Consider the following 18,376-nt stretch of genomic DNA (forward strand, 5'->3'; position numbering starts at 1 on the left):
GAGAGATCCGCATATTGGGTTTGGAATAGGTTGCACAACGCCTCCTCCATGTCGATCTCTTTTGTGTAGAGAAGATTCCTGATTTTCCATGATTGCCCTACACACCGACATTGTTAATGCATTGACAGAACATGTTCCCTTTTTGGGTTATTCAAAGAAACTTTTATCCTTTTCCCTCTCTGGTTAATGTTAAAGCCAAGTGAAGAAGCCACAACAAACAATATAAATGAGATCAATTAAGGCTTGGGTAGCACAATCCAACGCCATTCGATGATGCACAACATCAGCACACGTACATCATTCAGCAGCATAAATGACCTGGGGCCACAGTCATCTACACACTTTTAGCGTGATCATCCTTTTTATTCTTCAACTAGAGAAGGGGGGGGATCAACTACTACAAGTACATCCTTTCGTTTCTCGCTGCTACTATTTCATCACATGGCGATGTCAAGTTCGTTGTTGCTTCGTCTATCAGTGGTGGTGCTGGTTTCTATGGTCCTGTTGGTGCTCTTCACTTGCACAATCACCAATCGTGGCTTGCTCCCTATCTCAATCGCCAATCCAGCAAATGAGCATCACGATCTACCTTGGTACAAACACGCCCATCGAGCAATGGTGTCTCCATTGTTGTCAGCAAATGCGACTACCAGCGAACGTCAAAAGCTACAAGAATACTGGATCGATGCAGCACGAGCGTTAGCGGACAGGACGTTTGGAGACAGGTTCAAGGATAAAGTACCAGGAACACATGTTGATGTGGCAACACTACGTGCAACGATCGATGGGTGGACGCGTGTGGCAAAGAAAGGAGAACATGATGGTGGTGGTGGTGGACGATGGATCTACAACAACAGTGACAATATAGCTACGATACGGCACATCCAAGATGAGTATTACAGTACATGTGATCATCACTTTTACGCCACACACAGCAACAGCGACATACGTGATGCAGTACGGTATCGATGGCAACCTGAACAAGAGCATCCATTGATAGCTGAGGATTTGGATCGTGACAAATGGTGCGAGTTGCTGGATGGAAGGAATATCATGGTTGTTGGTGATCTTGTGCAGTATCAGATCCATGAGTTACTCCTCGACATCTTACGTGATGGCCCCAGTGTATGCTATGGTGAGATGGGATGCAAACGTGAGTAGGATTATCCATATCAACAAAGATCACAAGCATCTGATACTGATGCATCCATATTATTAGCCCATACTATATGTCAAGAACCACATCCTCCAGCAACATTACGCTATTATCGCAATGATATCCTTGCCAACAACAAAGAGATGGTTGATTCGCACGATCATGGACATCCTTCAGCTTCGGTGGTGCTGGCACCCTTCATGCACAAGTTTATGCTACGCGAATACGATGTTTACATTCTCAATGCGGCAACTGTAGCAGATGACGATGATGATTCATTTATGCAACAACTTGTGGATACGTTGGCCACATTACGAGAGCACAAACCCAACGCCTTGGTGATCTATACGTCATCGTATCATGGTCATCCTTACTGCGACGACGCTATTATACCACTGGATCGGCCATTAACGGACATTGAGCGGAGGCGACTACCCTATGGATGGAGCGAAATAGCGCGGCGCAATGCCATAGCACGCGTTATTATCGAAGCTGCAGGTGGCTTATTTGTGGATCTCGGTGCAATCATGGAATTAAGACCCGATGGTCATATTGGTGGTCAAGATTGCTTACGTTATTGTATGCCCGGACCTTTAGATGCGTGGGGAACTCTTTTGTACAACGTGATGCTTGCCACAGTGTCATTGGTGGAATAAACCCGCCCTTTTTTATATCATGTAATGGGACCCTTACTGGTATCGATGTGAATGTAAAGTAAAGAACAACCAAAGCAAGAAAAAGCTTTTTTCATGATAAAAGTGATATACTGGGGATAAGGTGTGATGATGTTTTGCGTATGCGTATGGGTGATGAAAATGGCTATAGATTTTGAGTAGTACAAAAAATGATTGTGAGCGGGAGACCACGGAATCTAATTGTTTCCGGAAGGATAAGCAGCTGCCAAGTTTGGCACAGGGTGACCATTGTTGGATGCAGCGATGCCATCTTTGATAGATGTGGTCACTGGTTTGCCATGCTCCTTGACAACTTGTGTAGCGACATCCATAAAGTCTTGAATTACTTCAGCGGGGATTTGGTAATGCAGCACAATGCGAGAAACGGTTGCGCCCGGTGTGGCACTAATCTTGATGTTTTTCTTGATAAGCTCGGCAGCTAGCGTGTCGATTGTGAGGCCGACTGGTGAAACATCAATGAACAACATGTTGGTGTGGCAAGGCAACACCAAGTTGATACCCAGTGATTGCAAATGCTTGGCAAGACGCGAGGCTAAAGCGTGTGTTTGTGGCAGGGTGGGAACAACAGTATCGATACAATGACGTGCTGCGGCAGCCTATGATGAACTTTGTAAGCTAATCTACCAAGAATGTGTATCCATATCATGTGTGTGCGAGCATACCAACGAACCAGCTTGACGCCATCCACCACCCATCAATTTGCGTAAGTGACGAGCTTTGCGAATACGTTCCTTGTTACAAGCAAGAATGGAACCAATAGGTGCACCAGCACCCTTGGAAAGGCAAACAGACACGGTGTCAAAAAGCTTGCCGTACTCCTTCAATGGAACGCCCGAAGCGGCACTTGCATTCCAAAGACGAGCACCATCCAAATGCATCAATAGGCCAAACTCATCAGCGACTTGACGAATACGTTTGATCTCTTCAATAGGCATCACCATGCCATTTAATGTGTTTTCAAGACCAATCACTAGTGATACGTGTACGTATTATGTCAGCCATTAGGGACGATGACAAATCAATGTTTTGTTTTACCTTTGGTGGGAGCACCGCAAAGTTCATCAGTGACAATGGCGGCACGAACGTCTTCAGCCGTCAAATGAATACCATTCTTTGGCATTACAGGAGTCACGCTAGCTTGTGAATGATAGCTGAGACCACCACACTCATGAACATGGATGTGTGCTCGAGCATCACTCAACACGGAATGAGGGGGCTGTGTTAAGATGGTACGTAAGCCAAGTTGGTTGGACATAGTGCCGCTAACGCAAAACAAAGCAGCTTCATGACCCAATAGATCAGCCATGTACGCTTCAAGCGCCTTGACATCGTCATCAGCCTACATGGTCGTCAATGAAATGATTCGTCATATGGTATGTTAAGCGTGCGAAAAAAAAATCAGGGCAATGATCCTTTGTTGCATTGTTCATACCTGGAACACATCATCACCACGAGATGCCATTTTCATGACCTCAAACATCTCATCCGTGGGCAATGTAGCGGTATCACTAGTGATATCGTACACGCGGGCTGTAGTGCTTGCAGGAGACATGATAACAAAAGTGCGATTGAGATAGGAAATGAAAAGAAAGAAAGAGAGAGAGACGCCTCTTATCATCAATTGTGCTGTCTTTTTTTTTCCTCACTTCAGGACCAGCCACTATGAGGTATTTTCTCACGATCGACCGAATGCCGGACGAATAGTGTTTAATGCTCCCAGGCGATCAAAAATGTCTTTTAATGGTGAACGTGCGCTTGTGCTTTTTCACATCCCGACACACATACACACACACTTTACGGCATTTACCCGCAAGACGCTATTGGTTGTTTCACCGCTATTTGTTTGCTATTCTCATTATTGTTGGGACGCATCAAGCATGATTTTTCCCTTGGCACCATTGCAACATGCACGATGTGATCCACTTAATCCATTATCTTACCTCGGTGCATTTCTAATTTCAAGAGTCGCTAGACTCGTAAATGTTTGCACTTGATCTTATATGGAATAGGAATGGGTAAAGTAAGCAAAAAGAGTGAAACAAGGAAGGGACGAGTCATCGGCAACAATAATGAGTGCTCCACAGCACATCTCACTTGGTGTCACTTAGATCAAGGCATGACTCGGATTGAACCACGTTTTCCATAAACCCCTTTTCCTGCAATCAGTTGATGGATCCTGCCTTTTTGGGAGTACGTAAAGATTATCTACGTCGGACTTGCCTATGCATAGCCATCACACTGCCTTCCCATCTACAATTTATATATTTCCTCGCACCTGCTCACTCCTTGCTTCTTTTTTTCTTATACTTCTTTTCCTTTCTTTCCTCTTTCTTTTTTCCCCTCTCTCATTTACCCTATCAATGTCAATCGAATCTTGTCCAGCTACTTTTGAAGGCGTCGAATACATACGATGGATTCATGTATGATCAATTATGCAGCTGCCTTTGTAATCACCAGCATACTCATTTCCTTTTAGACAATTTTTGGTGATTGCGTCTATGGCTGGCAAGATTGCTTTAGTTGGGCGCTTGGCTATATATCCATCCTTTGCTGGTTGAATGCACAGATGCCGTAAGTGAATTACCATTGGTATTAAAAGAACGTCAACACTCATCATGCAACCTACTATGTTTGCCTACCTAGTCAAGTCATCAAGAATTATAGATATCAAGATGCCGAATCGCTCTCCTTTTCTTTCCTCACCGTTTGGTTATCCGGTAAGAATCAAAAGGACAAGGACAATGGAAAGCAAATTGCCTAATCGAGTTTATTGCAGGCGATGTGGCCAACTTCATTGGTTGCATATATACCGGTCAGCTTAACTTTCAAGTGTACCTATCCATTTACTTTATCTTCATCGATACCCTATTATGCTTCCAATGGCTTTACTACGTCAAATATCCGGATAACCGCTTACGTCAATGGTTCAACCCTACTTTGAAAATGGACAAAGAGCAACTCTTGAAGAAGACAACGGCTGATGATGGTACTACGGACATTGCCAGATACGGCTCTGTAGCCTCGTCATCACGCACCTTGCTCATGGCTGGTCTCCTTGTCACACTCACCCGAATGGCATCACCTGAGCAATCCGTTACGCTCACGACCACCATGGTAGCATCACACGACACAATCGATGGGGCAGATTTATCGTTATTGTCACAAGATGCCGATACCTTGTGGATGGGTCGTTTCTTTGCTTGGCTATGCACCTGCTTGTACCTAAGTTCAAGGGCCCCACAGATCCTCAAGAATTACAAACGTCAATCGGTTGAAGGACTTGCCATGGCCCTGTTCATGTGTGCAGCTGCAGGCAATTTCACTTACACTCTTGGCGTATTCACGAACCCTCATCAAACTCGTCAATCCTTGATTGAATCGGTGCCATACATCATCGGCAGTGCCGGTACTCTTGTTTTTGATTTAACAATCTACATCCAATATCGCCTTTACAACAATGATACCCGGGAGAAGAATGTCGATCGTGTTTTACAATTGCCCTAGACATTCTATCTTCTTTTGCCACACACAACGCCATCTCCTCCTATTATTTTCTACACCTCCCCTCTTACCCCACTACTAGCAAATCCGTTTTTGATTCCCACACACCACTCACATCTCCCACCAGAGCTTGTACATAGATCAACCGCATAATACATTCAACACACGCACCACCACCACCACCATCACCATCACCACCTTGGATTCCCAATATAAGTTTGATTCAAATATTATCTCTTTTTGTGTTGTCAATCACTGAAAGAAAAGGCTGGAGGATATAGAATTATAAGAAATGTAATGATGTTCACCAAAGAAAAACGTAATCGTACTCCTGGGTTCATGATGGTTCAGAAAGAGAGAGAGGCTGATCTACCTTCTCAAGGTACCACGGCTCTGAAGGTGATAGATTTGCTCAAGTTCGGCTTCAAGGGCTTTGATTCGTGCATGTTGATCTTCCAAATCCTTATTCAATCGGTCACGTTCGGACACCAACTATATGAATGTTGTCAGCATCGGCTCCTCTTTTGCTATGTCCATCCTGTAATTTACCTGCTGCTCCCATTGACGGAAACGGTTTTCTTCAGCCTTAACTTGCTCTGTGAATTGCTTACGAAGCAAGTCTTCCTTCTCACGATGCTTGGGGTTCTCGTATTTCTTCACCCTTGAAACAAGAAAAAGGTGATGTGAGTAAAAAAAGCAATGTATGAGCCTGCATCCATGACATACTTTGGTTCACCAAACTTGCGAGAAGCCATTTGTTGTTGACGATAGTTTTCATAGTGAATCTCTTCGGTCGTGGAAATCAAATCAAGCATATGGTTGCGGATCAACAGGTTGCGTAACTTTTTAAAGTCGCAATGATCTTCATTCTCCACTTCGGCCACACCCCATGAATATTGACGACCCAACACTTGACGACCATCAGGCGTGTTGACTTGCTGCGTGGATCCAATGATGGAAAATGGCATGGCTGACATGATATCCTTGTTTCGGGTAGTCACATCTTCTTCATCACTCTCAATGGGGCACGAGTAGACGCGGATGTTTTGTGCTTCGATCGTCTCTAGAATCTTTATACGAGAGAGAGAACTTGATTAATCATTGAACATCCTATATAGAAGAAATAGGCTTTGGGACTTACACGTTGCTTGAATTGCGCAAGGTCATTGGGAGTAAGGGTATCTGCCTTGGCAATGACAGGAATCAAGTTGACACGGGATCCTAGACGCTTCATAATCTCGATATCCAAAGGCTTCAACCTATTAGATAAAGTGTAAATAAACCTTGATTTCATTCCTCTTGTAATGCGACAACTTACCCATGGCCATTGGGTCGGATAAAGTAAAGGCAAGCATGCACACGCATATCGATGACACCTTGACGACTTGGTTGTTGCTCTTGACGCATATAGTTCTCATGCTGATCATCAATGAACTCGACCACAGGCAACCAGCTATCGTAGTTGTTGACATAATCACCAAAGCCGGGCGTATCAATCACATTGAGCTTGACCTTGAACATCTGTTCCTCCAACTCTATAAGGGGACGGTGTTGTCAGCCACAAGCGATATCCCGATAGATCATCACCACCCTCATTGAATCCCATATCTCCTTGTCAAAACACATACCTGCTTTGGTAATCTCAATCTCGACAGTACGATCGAGCTGCTTCTCATGGCGCTTTGCAGGATTCTTGTATGACTTGATGGACGTTGTAAAGAGTGTATTGATAAAAGTGGTCTTGCCAACACCCGATTCGCCTTCAATAAAAGACTCGAATGTTAGCCTGAATGGAGCGAGATTGTTATCGAGATGAAGGAGTACTCACCACACACCATGACGGTGAACTTTGCACCACGGTTGGTGACAATTTTGTGCCGTTGGTTGGGCAAATGAGCAACGCCAATACCCGATGAAGAAACGGTGACAGGAGCCATTAGATAAGAGAAGGAAAGACGAGAAAGAGAAAAAGACAGAGAAAGAGAGAAAGAGAGAGAGAGAGGGTTTGGGTGTGTGTGCCTTAAGGAGTGGTACAAGAAGGAAAAAAAAGGAAATCCAACGAAGCACAGCAGCAAGATGTATATCTTAAAGAGGTCCAACTATTGATGAATGCCATCAAACCATGTGTAACCTAGCCCTTGAGATTATCTCGAATACTGTATCTCCATGGTTGTCATGCAACTCATATTAAGGAGAATAAAGCCTTTGTTTCTCTTTTCCCTTCACACCATCTACAACAAAGACGCATGTACCCTCTTTATCTTTCCATACTACAATGACCTTTACCTCCCTCTGCCCACTTGTAAATGACTTTGTTACATCCTAAATCATAATAAACTATGCGATGATTGAAAGCTATAGCTCAACAACAACGCATAATGAACATACCGGCATTCATTCGGTTGCTTTTGATTTTAAAAAAAAAAGGGCACTGCAATAATCTGTGACAATGAAGGACCCAGCAGCAGATGCATACAGGGCACATTGTTGTTGTTCTTTCATTACCGTGTTGGGTAGTTGAATACATCGCCTCATTTTTTCAAGGATGTAACATGAAATGGAACTAGCATAAGTTACTATGATATTCCTCTACCCACGCACATCATGTTGGGTTGGTATGTGCGTGTCTTTTATATACGTACTTTATGTGCAACGCAAGTCGCATTGGGAAATGAGATCATCTCTGTGGTTCGTTTTCCTTCTCCGACCTTTTACGTTTGCCCGCCCAGCTCTCCCAAACATGCGACACATGGTGATGAGCTAATTCAATTGACATTACACATATACACATGCATGCACTTTATCAGGGGTAGCCCATTCTGGAATTTCCCATGTTGATGATTGTTACTTATGCAAGTGGCCCTGAATGATACGCATTACTTTTTACTCTCTCCCCCAGGTAAACTTTGTTCGTTTACCAAAAGCTTGTGCATTTTACGATGCTCCTCCTCCTCCTCCTGCGCTTTCTCTCTCCCCTCCCCCCTACATTATCCCAAGGAGAAGATGCAGTTTCTTGGCATTGGGTATTCGATATCGATAATGCAAAGAATGTTTATATTAGAAAAGATGATATATACAATGAAGTTGAATAATGCTTGGTGAATAAAGAAAAACGAAACAACGGGTTGAAACGCGTCGGAAATAGGATAGGGCGGTTTTAGGTGGTATTTACATGGTCAATGATATAACAGAGACGACAAAAGCAGGGTAACAATATAGGGTAGAGTACGTCTTTGATAATAACACCGTCTAGTACCATGAGGATGAAATGAGGTCCTTTTGAATAAAGTCGTCGGTCGAATCTCGTGAGATACCAAAAGCTGTGGGTCGTTGTTGATGTCCTCTTCCTGCTGCGCTGATATGAATAGCACTGGCCATAGCAAAGTCAGATTCTTCAAAGGATTCATTTGCCTTGTTCTTGGTGGAGTGACGTGGTGCTTCTGCACGCTTGAGTTGCATGCGAATACCGTTCATGACTGTGGAAAACATTGTGTGTGTGTGTGTGTGTGAAAGCGAGTGAAGAGAAAGTGGAAAAGAAGAAAATTGGAATGCGGAACGGCTTTCACCGTGCCCTCCCCACCTTTTTATATGGTATCGGCACGGGTAAAGGGGCATCCAGAAAGAGGTTACCCTGTTTTGGTAATCGCCGTTTTTCGATTCACCTGGACCAATAGAATTATGTCAAGAATAGAAAATTATCTCTTTATTTCTATGATAAGATTACTTAATATTACAAATCCTCGTCCTCGTCAGGAAGGATGTCTGATGGAGGAGCACTAGGCATATTCATCATCATATTGTCATCATCGCCCATCATCATTGAGTCCTCTTCAAAGGCATTTTGACCACCCCCTTGCAATTTACGAGCTCGCTTTGCCATCAACTTTTGTTCCTTGGCTAATTGTTGGTTGCGTTGTAAGCTGTTCATCAATTCTTCTTCGGCTTGAGAGAAGAGCTGCTGCTTTTGATTAGGTCCGGTTCCTTTCTTCTTGAAACGCATGGCATCCACAACAATGTTTGATCCATTTTGCCTTGCTGCTTGTACCTCGTTGGAGTCATCCTCAATCATGGAATTCCTAAAATAAAGATGCACATGTCAATCGGATCCTGTATACTTTCCCATTGACTCATCCACCAAATACATACTCTGTTGCAGCAGCTGCATCAATCATAGTATCACCAACGTCCATCATATCAGCATCCGTGGATTGCTAAAATAGCAGATGATGCATTAGTATACAAAATCACACCACTTGTGTGTTCCCGATCACCCCACATAAATAGTGTAAACTTACCATCACAACTGCATTATTGCCAAAATCAGCAGCTCCCCGCAGACCACCAAGGATCGATTGATCGGCAGCTTGAAGCTCATTAATATTAAATTCTTGACCCCACGATGAAACAATCGCACTGCCAAAGTCGCGTGTTTGCTTGTTCGCAGGTGGGAGGGTATAAAATGGAATCTTGCCACTGTTCCAATCTTGAAGCACTGCACGAGCCACCAGCTGGATATCGGAAATACCTCCCTATAAGCAAAGCGTCTATGTTAGTAACCTTGTTGTTATCCATGTTCATGCCATTGAATGTACCTTTTTCAGCTTTCCTCGTTGCTGTGCCAACAAGACCAAGAATTCATGTGCGTTATTGAACCAACCCACGTCATACATGGTCATCAGCTGTTGGGTCGGGATTTTTGACACAATCACTTCCACTATGGAGAAAAATTAGTCATGCATGGTTCCTTTTGATTCCGAAATCTCCCAATACTTTACCCGGTGTGATTGGATCCTCCAACAATTCGACCTTGATACAATTCCTCAATGCAATCTCAGCATCGCTTTGACCATCTTGACCGTGTGATGCAAACACGATACCCGGGCAATCCAATAATTTGATATTCTTGTCAAGCGTGATTTGCTGTGCCACCTTGGTGAAGCCCGGTGTGGATCCAACACCACATACTTTGGATCGTGCTAATGAGTTGATAACAGATGATTTGCCAACATTGGGATAACCGATAATGCCAACTGTAATGGATGTCTTGATATGCGCACTACGACAATAATTCTTCAACAAGGCCATCAAGTTCTCGGCACCAAGACATTCTGATGTGTTGAGCATTTGCTCGCTTGCAACATCCGTTGACACATTCGATCGACCCAGGTGTTTACGCTGAGATTGTGTTGAAGACTTGAAAGCGATGGCGGGATACTCGTTGCGTAGATACTTGAGCCATTGTTCAATGTTCTCTTTGGGAACCAAATCTTTGTAAAGGCTTGTATTAGAAGATCCCATACACATACACGTACACGTAGGCCAAGTGGGCTACATACCGATCTTATTCAAAATAAGAATCACCTTCTTGTTGAGACCACTATCGATGATCATGCGTTCAACATGGCGTGTGCGAGTACCAAGTGGATCCCGCGCATCCAAAATTTCCAGGACAACATCCGCATTCTCAAGCACCTTTCGAAATTCACGGAAATAAGCCTTCCTTGAGTTATCCTTCTCGCCACTCAATGCAGCATCCTTCATGTCTTTGCTGAATCCATCGTGTTGTTGTTGTTGTTCAGCTTGCTGCGTGTCAAAGGCCTGGCTTCTTTGCTCGGCATTCTTGACCATGTCCAATAATGATGTGTGGTTGGTGAATTGTCGGTTCTTGTTTTGAAGGAGTTGTCGTGCTTTGGATTGCTGGTCTCTAGCTGCTGCCATCTAAAAGCGTATCTTAATACATCACATACACCTCTATCGTATCGACATCCAACATACTCGTTTCCTCTTCTCTTCTTCCTTGTTTTGTTGTTTTTGCTTAAAGTGAGAGAGATTGGGGAGTCCAGGATCCTTCTTCAGTTCTAGTTGAAAGAAAACAGGTCAGCGATCCCTGATCGTTTGATCGCAAAGGTGTGATCCATTACATACTTGGGCCGTGGAGCCGAGCATCGCGAGATTTCTTTTTTCCTGTATAGAGTCGTGTTACAATAGTCTTGATCTCATTCAACCCGTTGTTGCCTACCAATGGCGCCCATTGAGATATGTGTTGTTGTAATAAAGAAGAGTAAAAAAAAAGCCTTTTCCTCTCCGCATAAGCTTTGATTGCTTGTATCGGTGTTTCTAAATGCACAATGAATCGGCGAGCATCACCCTCATGCTTACCACTGTTGTCAATGAAGTAAAGTATCATTTGTATTTGTACCAGCAGAGGGTTAGCCCTTTACAGTAGGCATGTTGCTTTATCCATTCACGTCCTGTAATGATGGTCATCATCATCGATGTTTCAATTTGCACACATTTCCTCCCTCGAGTCTACCCAACTTTTTTCATCCATCACTGCAAATGAAGTATACCACAAGAACCTCTTCTCTCATCCATAATAAAGAAACGCGACAAGATGTATTGAATGATACTGGAAATGCTTTTAATTGCAAGTGTTACAAATGTCCTACTACTTTGTAATTGCTGCGGTATCGTCCTGGCGCCGCAGCAGCAGCTGTCTACGGCATTTATAGAGAGCGACTTGGTTGATCAAATGTACTTCCTCCTCCTCCTCCACCCCGCTAGACATAGACATATGCTTACACTTATACCCTTTGTACCCGCCAACAACGACACGATTCCAGCTGATTTGTATCAAGTTGCTCGAGATGCATGGTGCTCGCAGCTGACAGCTCTACTCGACAACACGTCTGACGATGACTTTTTGCACGCCATCCAAGAAAACACCAGCTTGCATGACTTTGTGTCGGCTGTTCTCAATGCACAAATGGACGGCCACAGTGTCGATCGGGAGGTCTCGAAACGCGTCTTTTTTATCTTTTATCGTGCTAGTCAACTGAAAGCAAAAGGCGGTGCATTGTTGACGATCGATCGGCTATCCAGCTTTGCTGTCTCGTATCAAGAAGCAAACCCCGAGCAAGTGCGTACCATCTTTGCAGCGTTGCTCAAGGCTGATCCCCGTTTGGAAGATGCTGTGCGATCCTCCTTTACAGCATTGTTGGGTTGCTTAACGACATTACAATCAAGCGACGATATCAATCCTGATCATGATCAACGTGTATACGTCGTTGTACGATTATTGGAAGCACTCACATCAGCGTGCATTGACACTGCACCACACGAAGGAATCATCGATGCTTTATTCCATTGCTATCCAACATTGAAAAGGAAGAATGATTCGGGACCCACTTTATATCTCATCAAACGCGCTCTCGTCAACATCCTCAACTACGCGGTGGATTGCTTGTACTTCGATCCTATACGTTATGCCAAAGATGGCAATGTCATTGACGAATTCTCCAAACGATTGCTGGGATGGATTGAAAAGAGTCATCTCGACACTACGTATCATGCTTTTATTGATGGTCCTCTGGTCATGGATTGGCAGATCGAATGTTCAGTCAGCAATACTCTTGGTGATATCAACAAGGAATGCTTCAATGGATATCCTTTTTTATGTGTTTTTGTGCGACATGATTCTCAGCATACATCTATACAAGCCTTAACGTATGTACTTTACTGATGAGGATCGGATAGAATTTCTTCAACTCTCAATGGAGCAGGTGCGTGACATGAATACCGCCTCTGAAACGTGGAAGGACAAGCTCCAAAAACAACGTCAAAGGAAGCTGCAACCAGCTACGTCTTCGATCTCTGCTGAAGTAAGTTCATGATGAAGGATAGGATGATTACCTTTGCTCACTCCCTATTTACAGCCATCCTTGGAAGAAGTCGCCAAAATATCACAGATCCAAGATCTATTTCCTGATTTGGGACAAGGATTCATTAAGGCGTGCTTGTTGGAGTACAACGATGATGTGGAGACGGTTATTATGCAACTTTTGGAAGACAACCTACCACCCAAACTTGCAGAGATGGATCGCTCGTTAGCAGAGTAAGTGTTTTGAATATGGCGTTCAAAGGAAGAGGTTTGACTTATACATGTGACATAGTCTTCCAATGGATACATTTGATCAATCAGATACAGCAAAGAAAAGCATCCTGGAAGGTCGACGCAACATTTTCGACAATGATGAATTTGATCTTTTATCTGAAAGTGCCAGGGTGGATTTAAGCAAAATGCATATTGGAAAGAAAAGGTAAGGAGGGAGAGAAAGAAAGAGAAAGAGATCCTCACTGGTTTCATGTAGTCGTGGTACAACCGAATCATTGCTCAATGACAAGAGCTTCATCCAAGAGGAAAAGGCCAATGTTATACAACGAGTTTACGATATGTATGATGACGAGTACGACGACACATATGATGGTATCAATGAAGCACCTGGAACGGTTGGCATGGATGATGAAGATGATTCAGCTGTCGACAAGGTCAAGGGTAGCAAAAAGAAGCAACCTGGTGCTGAAGATCCCGGAGTCGCATTTGAAAGCACGCTTATCCATACCTATGTCGACAATCGTGATGTATTCAATCGATCATCTGCCGTACGGAGGTCAAAGGCACGTGCAGAATTGCGAAGGATCACTGGTATGAGCGACGAGCAACTTGAAGGATGGGCCATCATGCTGGATCGTAGCGTAAGTCTTTGTTAATGCAAATTCCATGACATCATTTCGTAATGCTCTTTATTTTTACTATAGCCACGACGACAACGAATTTTGGACAAGTATATGCTCTTTGATGGACAACAAAAAAAGGTGGATGGCAAGTCATTAAAAGAAGCTCAACACAAGCAATTACAAGAGAAGCGGGCGGCTGGTCAAGATGAGACAAAGCAAAGGGCGTACAAGGACAAGAACAAGGCCCGTTTTGGAAATCATAATCGCAAGAGAGGACATGATAAGAAGATGCAGAAAGCAGGTGTCATGGGGAATAGCTAAGAAGATACATAGACCATAGATCTCCTATTCTATAGACATGCATTGTAATATGAAAGAGCATTCTACCCTTGTATCTTATTGTATTTCTGAAATGTCAATATAGCGGCATGTGCATGTTCGTGAGAAAGTGTCCACTGTCATTTACAGTGTAATCTCCTCTTGTGGCCGGATATCCGCGAATCTCATCTCAGATTTCTGATCATTTTTACTCTATCCAGGAATTGCAAGTTCCCTGACGATAAAGATGATGGTGCGGCTGGGGGTAAATTTCGTGGGTCCAGTTCCCTTTACAATTCTTTTGGCCCAAGAGGTGTATGAACGACATACGTAGTCGTAGGTTTGGTATGTAGAGGAAAGAACAACAACAACAGATGCAGCTAAATGATATCCTAAAGAGGGGGGAAGCGAGGGATTGACAAGGACTATACCTAAACCAGGGTTGTGCTGTGTAGCGTGCATCTTATCTGATAAATGGGATTCCGATATGCTCATCCATCTGATAAAACGCATCCTGGGCTTTCACTTGATTTTGTTTCTTGTTTGTTTCTTTCTCTTTTACCCTGCACTATTCGAAGCCAACCAACCAACCAACCCTAGATACCACCCATATACACTCACATACACAAACACCCCATATACACAATGCCACAATCGACGCCTGGTGAACGTACACCTCTTTTAAACTCAACATTACAACAAGATTGCTGTTCGTCAACAAAGGGTTGCTGTTCTGCTCCCAAATCACATACAACGCCTTCCTCTTGCTTCAACGATTCCGAATCAGCATGCTGCCAACAACAATCACAGGTCAACAATGCCGATTACTGCCAGCTAGCAGAACAACCATGGCAATACAAGGCCGTAGCTTTAATATGTGCATTACTTTTGGCAGGTATGTTTGAACATATCATTCATATCATCGCCACCTCGTCTGATCCTGATCCATTCTATCAAAAGTGGGTAGTCATTTTGCAGCACATACATTGGGAGCTATGAAGAATACGATCAAACTTGTAAGTGGATGATAAGCTACTATTACAATGAGTCATTGCTGACATTTTTTGGGGGTTTCAAGGAATTTGGTATCAGCAACTCGCAATATGGCGTGATTCAATCAAGCGTTTCCATTGTCAATACAGTTTTACCTGTACTTGGTGGATTATACCTCGATGCTTTTGGCACAGTATCCGGTTCAATTCTTACAACGGTCTTGATCACCCTCGGCAATATCTTGGTCGCTCTTTCTATGCACAACACTAGCTTGACAACCATGATTGTTGGCCGTGTCATGTACGGCATTGGTAGCGGCACCGTTGTCATTGTCCAAGAAACGATTCTCAGCCAATGGTTCAAGGGTAGAAGTTTGGCTGGCGTGATGGCTCTCATGCTAACCGTGAGTCGATTGGTAAGTACTAAACGCTACTAAATACCCTTCTTGATTCAATGCTTATAGTAACACACACTACTTTATTAGGCATCCTTTTTGGCACAAGCTGTTGTCGTTCCTATTGCCAATTGGACAGGCTGGTTTGGTTATGGATTTTGGGTATGTTGCGGCGGCATGTGTATCTCCTCTGAAAGTAACTAATCTTTGTACGTATAGTTTTCTGCACTCCTTTGCATCATCTCTTTTGTATTCAATCTCGTCTACGTTGCATTGTTGCGTAAAGTGAGCCCAAGAGGTACTGGTTGCCACAAGCAACTCGAATCCATTCGCCGTAAAAAGTCGTTCAGCTGGTCCAAGTTGATGTATTTGCCTCACTCATATTGGTTGGTGGTTGCCATGGAATTCTTACTTGGAGGATCTTGGGGATGCTTTTTGCATATCAATAGGTAAGAAAGAAGATGTTTATGGTATGCCAAAGTGACACTATTAACATGCTGCAAATTAGCGAGTTTGTCAAATTCCGTTTTGGCTACAGCAATGCTCATGCAGCTGCCACTGCAAGTCTCGCTCAAGTACTTCCCGTTTTCCTTATGCCAATCTTGGGTATTTGTCTTGATAGATATGGCAAGCGTACCTGGATGAGTAAGTTGATATACCCCATGAATTGCGCAAAAGTCCATCAAGTCATTAACACGAGCAACCTTTAGTGATCGGTAGTGGTGCATCGATGCTTATTTCCTTGTTATTACTCGAGTTTACGCCTTTGAATCCTGTCGTGGGTATGCTCATGTTTAGTCTGAGTTTGGCTCTTGGTCCTGTGGGATTGGTATCATCCGTACCTATCATTCTCCCACTCTCCATGGTTGGCACTGGTATGGGCTTGATCAAATCCGGTACCAACATTGGCGCATCGCTCTTTGATATTTTCTCGGGTCTTCTTCAGGATGCGGATCCCAACAAGGGCTACACCGGCGTCATTATTTTCTTCATCGTTATTGCTGCCTTGGCAACGCTCGCTGGTATCGTGCTTTGCATCTTGGATCATACCATCTACGACCAGCTTTTGGATCGATCAGCACGTAGAGCATTGCAATCAGAGCATGAAAACAAGCAAAGCAACAACAACAACAACTCTGGTGAAATGAAAAAGATTTGGGCCAACTGGATCTATGGCAGCATCTTCTTTGGTTTGGCATGTACAAGCTGGGTCTTGTTTACCAGATTTGTACTCTTATAGATAATGCATCCTCATTCCCCACCCTCCCCCGCCTTTTGTACCTTTCCATCATTGTCGTTATGGATTCACCCTACACAACATTCAAGTTACCTTGCTTTCCTGTCAACCCACATAATACCCTTCCCATGTAGATATACACACATACTACTAATAACAATACCATGTTTCAATTCTTTTACAATCAATCGAGGAGGGAGAAAAAGGTATTTTGTTAAAGCGTTGGGGGGATAACTTCAATAATATATATACTCGTGAAAGGGGATAAAGAGGATAATAACATACACATAAGAAAAAAAAAGGTAATGATGGAATTGAATGAATTACTTTTCAGCGATACCAGCGGACCTCCTCGCCTTGTCATCATGTTGCTGATCAGCTCGTGGCAAGTTGCCAGGGCTGTTTGCACCTTGCCAATAATTTGGATGTTGCATGTAACGGGAAGCTTGCTGTGCAGCTGTACCATAAAAAGTGGGTGCAGGTGAACCTGACATGGGACCATATTGCTGTGGTTGAGGAATCTGTTGACCAGGTTGAGGAGATTGATAAGATGCTGGTGGATTCATGTATCCAGGATAGTTGTTGTTACCGACCGGAGCATAAGCCGAAGGTTGTTGATATCCAGGTGCACTAGAAGCTGCCGCTGCAGCTACAGCAGCTCCAAAAGCAGTTGCTGATTGTGGATGGCTGACAGATGCAGCAGCTGCTGCTGCTGTTGCAGGATCAATCTTTTCGAATGGTATTAGATTAAAGGTCGTACTAAAACGTTCATACTATGATTCACTTGCCTTTTTATCTTGAAATTCCTTCTTGTTCAATTGAGGAGATTGACCATTGTAGCCTGCATCATCCTATATCAAAGAATGAGTTCATCATCAGCCTCGTAAAAGGGAAATGGTATATACCGTGGATGATTCATTGACTGGATCAGGAGCATTTAAGCAAGCTTGAATGAGATTTTTGCCCTCGGGCTTGGTGACGATAGGCTGAAGCTTGACTGTAGTAAAGGTGTAGACAAGGCCTGTTTCTGATACCACCAACAAAAGCACTTGAGTTCCTGTCAAAGTACTCAATTCGTAGGCCTAGAAAATGACAAGTGAGTCTTCCCTCTTTTGGATTGTCTCCTCTCGTGCGCGCTTGATTCGCGTGCTTCTCTTTCTTTTACGCGCGTGGTTTACTGTCCTTGTTATCATGCTACCCTTATCCACACTCTCCTAGCAACCCTCTCTCTCACTCACTTTTTTCTTCTTACCTTCTTCATGATACCCGCTTTACGCTTCGAAAATGTGATATGACGTCGATTTTTATCCTCGATATACTCAATCTTGATCTTGCGGCGACCAGAACGCTTAGAGGGCTTCTCATCGGAATCGTCAGAGTCATTGTCGTCCTCGAAAGGCTTGTTCTTTGTAGCAGCCTTTGCGGCATTGCTTTCCATTTGCAGTTGACTTTGGTTCATATGTAAGCGAATATATATATGTATAAATGTCTTCTTTGGTAAAAGCGGGGGTCGTTGTTCAGGGTTGCCTTTTCAAGTGCGAGTCTCTGAAGAAAAAGGAAACCGC

The 18,376-nt window shown here is 43.6% G+C and overlaps 10 protein-coding genes across 10 annotated transcripts; 5 read left to right on the forward strand and 5 right to left on the reverse strand.

Annotated features, from left to right (window-relative positions):
• Nucleotides 1-447: 447 nt before the first annotated feature.
• On the forward strand, nucleotides 448-1,812 carry O0I10_004539 (uncharacterized protein; the record flags this gene model as incomplete). The annotated part of the gene is made up of 2 exons (XM_058484598.1): nucleotides 448-1,153; nucleotides 1,220-1,812. The coding sequence occupies 2 exons, from the start codon at nucleotides 448-450 to the stop codon at nucleotides 1,810-1,812; spliced, it is 1,299 nt and encodes a 432-aa protein (XP_058344475.1).
• Nucleotides 1,813-2,027: 215 nt separating this feature from the next.
• On the reverse strand, nucleotides 2,028-3,403 carry O0I10_004540 (uncharacterized protein; the record flags this gene model as incomplete). The annotated part of the gene is made up of 4 exons (XM_058484599.1): nucleotides 2,028-2,447; nucleotides 2,514-2,821; nucleotides 2,887-3,190; nucleotides 3,284-3,403. 4 exons carry the CDS (start codon nucleotides 3,401-3,403, stop codon nucleotides 2,028-2,030), a joined length of 1,152 nt encoding a protein of 383 aa, XP_058344476.1.
• Nucleotides 3,404-4,211: 808 nt separating this feature from the next.
• On the forward strand, nucleotides 4,212-5,355 carry O0I10_004541 (uncharacterized protein; the record flags this gene model as incomplete). Its single annotated transcript, XM_058484600.1, has 4 exons — nucleotides 4,212-4,271; nucleotides 4,328-4,422; nucleotides 4,495-4,568; nucleotides 4,628-5,355. 4 exons carry the CDS (start codon nucleotides 4,212-4,214, stop codon nucleotides 5,353-5,355), a joined length of 957 nt encoding a protein of 318 aa, XP_058344477.1.
• A 366-nt stretch (nucleotides 5,356-5,721) lies between these two features.
• O0I10_004542 (uncharacterized protein) lies at nucleotides 5,722-7,289 on the reverse strand (the record flags this gene model as incomplete). The annotated part of the gene is made up of 7 exons (XM_058484601.1): nucleotides 5,722-5,844; nucleotides 5,902-6,013; nucleotides 6,079-6,422; nucleotides 6,494-6,611; nucleotides 6,671-6,887; nucleotides 6,981-7,112; nucleotides 7,181-7,289. The coding sequence occupies 7 exons, from the start codon at nucleotides 7,287-7,289 to the stop codon at nucleotides 5,722-5,724; spliced, it is 1,155 nt and encodes a 384-aa protein (XP_058344478.1).
• Nucleotides 7,290-8,601: 1,312 nt separating this feature from the next.
• On the reverse strand, nucleotides 8,602-8,841 carry O0I10_004543 (uncharacterized protein; the record flags this gene model as incomplete). Its single annotated transcript, XM_058484602.1, has 1 exon — nucleotides 8,602-8,841. One exon carries the CDS (start codon nucleotides 8,839-8,841, stop codon nucleotides 8,602-8,604), a length of 240 nt encoding a protein of 79 aa, XP_058344479.1.
• Nucleotides 8,842-9,082: 241 nt separating this feature from the next.
• On the reverse strand, nucleotides 9,083-11,384 carry O0I10_004544 (uncharacterized protein; the record flags this gene model as incomplete). The annotated part of the gene is made up of 9 exons (XM_058484603.1): nucleotides 9,083-9,428; nucleotides 9,499-9,563; nucleotides 9,648-9,881; nucleotides 9,945-10,066; nucleotides 10,128-10,619; nucleotides 10,689-11,070; nucleotides 11,128-11,210; nucleotides 11,278-11,316; nucleotides 11,372-11,384. The coding sequence occupies 9 exons, from the start codon at nucleotides 11,382-11,384 to the stop codon at nucleotides 9,083-9,085; spliced, it is 1,776 nt and encodes a 591-aa protein (XP_058344480.1).
• A 542-nt stretch (nucleotides 11,385-11,926) lies between these two features.
• O0I10_004545 (uncharacterized protein) lies at nucleotides 11,927-12,874 on the forward strand (the record flags this gene model as incomplete). The annotated part of the gene is made up of 1 exon (XM_058484604.1): nucleotides 11,927-12,874. The coding sequence occupies one exon, from the start codon at nucleotides 11,927-11,929 to the stop codon at nucleotides 12,872-12,874; it is 948 nt and encodes a 315-aa protein (XP_058344481.1).
• A 31-nt stretch (nucleotides 12,875-12,905) lies between these two features.
• O0I10_004546 (uncharacterized protein) lies at nucleotides 12,906-14,190 on the forward strand (the record flags this gene model as incomplete). The annotated part of the gene is made up of 5 exons (XM_058484605.1): nucleotides 12,906-13,013; nucleotides 13,068-13,246; nucleotides 13,305-13,451; nucleotides 13,503-13,887; nucleotides 13,951-14,190. 5 exons carry the CDS (start codon nucleotides 12,906-12,908, stop codon nucleotides 14,188-14,190), a joined length of 1,059 nt encoding a protein of 352 aa, XP_058344482.1.
• Nucleotides 14,191-14,832: 642 nt separating this feature from the next.
• O0I10_004547 (uncharacterized protein) lies at nucleotides 14,833-16,814 on the forward strand (the record flags this gene model as incomplete). Its single annotated transcript, XM_058484606.1, has 7 exons — nucleotides 14,833-15,082; nucleotides 15,148-15,203; nucleotides 15,266-15,595; nucleotides 15,665-15,736; nucleotides 15,794-16,023; nucleotides 16,083-16,219; nucleotides 16,285-16,814. 7 exons carry the CDS (start codon nucleotides 14,833-14,835, stop codon nucleotides 16,812-16,814), a joined length of 1,605 nt encoding a protein of 534 aa, XP_058344483.1.
• Nucleotides 16,815-17,134: 320 nt separating this feature from the next.
• On the reverse strand, nucleotides 17,135-18,270 carry O0I10_004548 (uncharacterized protein; the record flags this gene model as incomplete). The annotated part of the gene is made up of 4 exons (XM_058484607.1): nucleotides 17,135-17,539; nucleotides 17,600-17,662; nucleotides 17,717-17,893; nucleotides 18,064-18,270. 4 exons carry the CDS (start codon nucleotides 18,268-18,270, stop codon nucleotides 17,135-17,137), a joined length of 852 nt encoding a protein of 283 aa, XP_058344484.1.
• Between the last annotated feature and the right edge of the window lie 106 nt (nucleotides 18,271-18,376).

This window comes from Lichtheimia ornata (genome assembly GCF_029851405.1).
Source record: "Lichtheimia ornata isolate CBS 291.66 chromosome Unknown scaffold00017, whole genome shotgun sequence".
Classification (NCBI taxonomy): Eukaryota; Fungi; Mucoromycota; class Mucoromycetes; order Mucorales; family Lichtheimiaceae; genus Lichtheimia; species Lichtheimia ornata.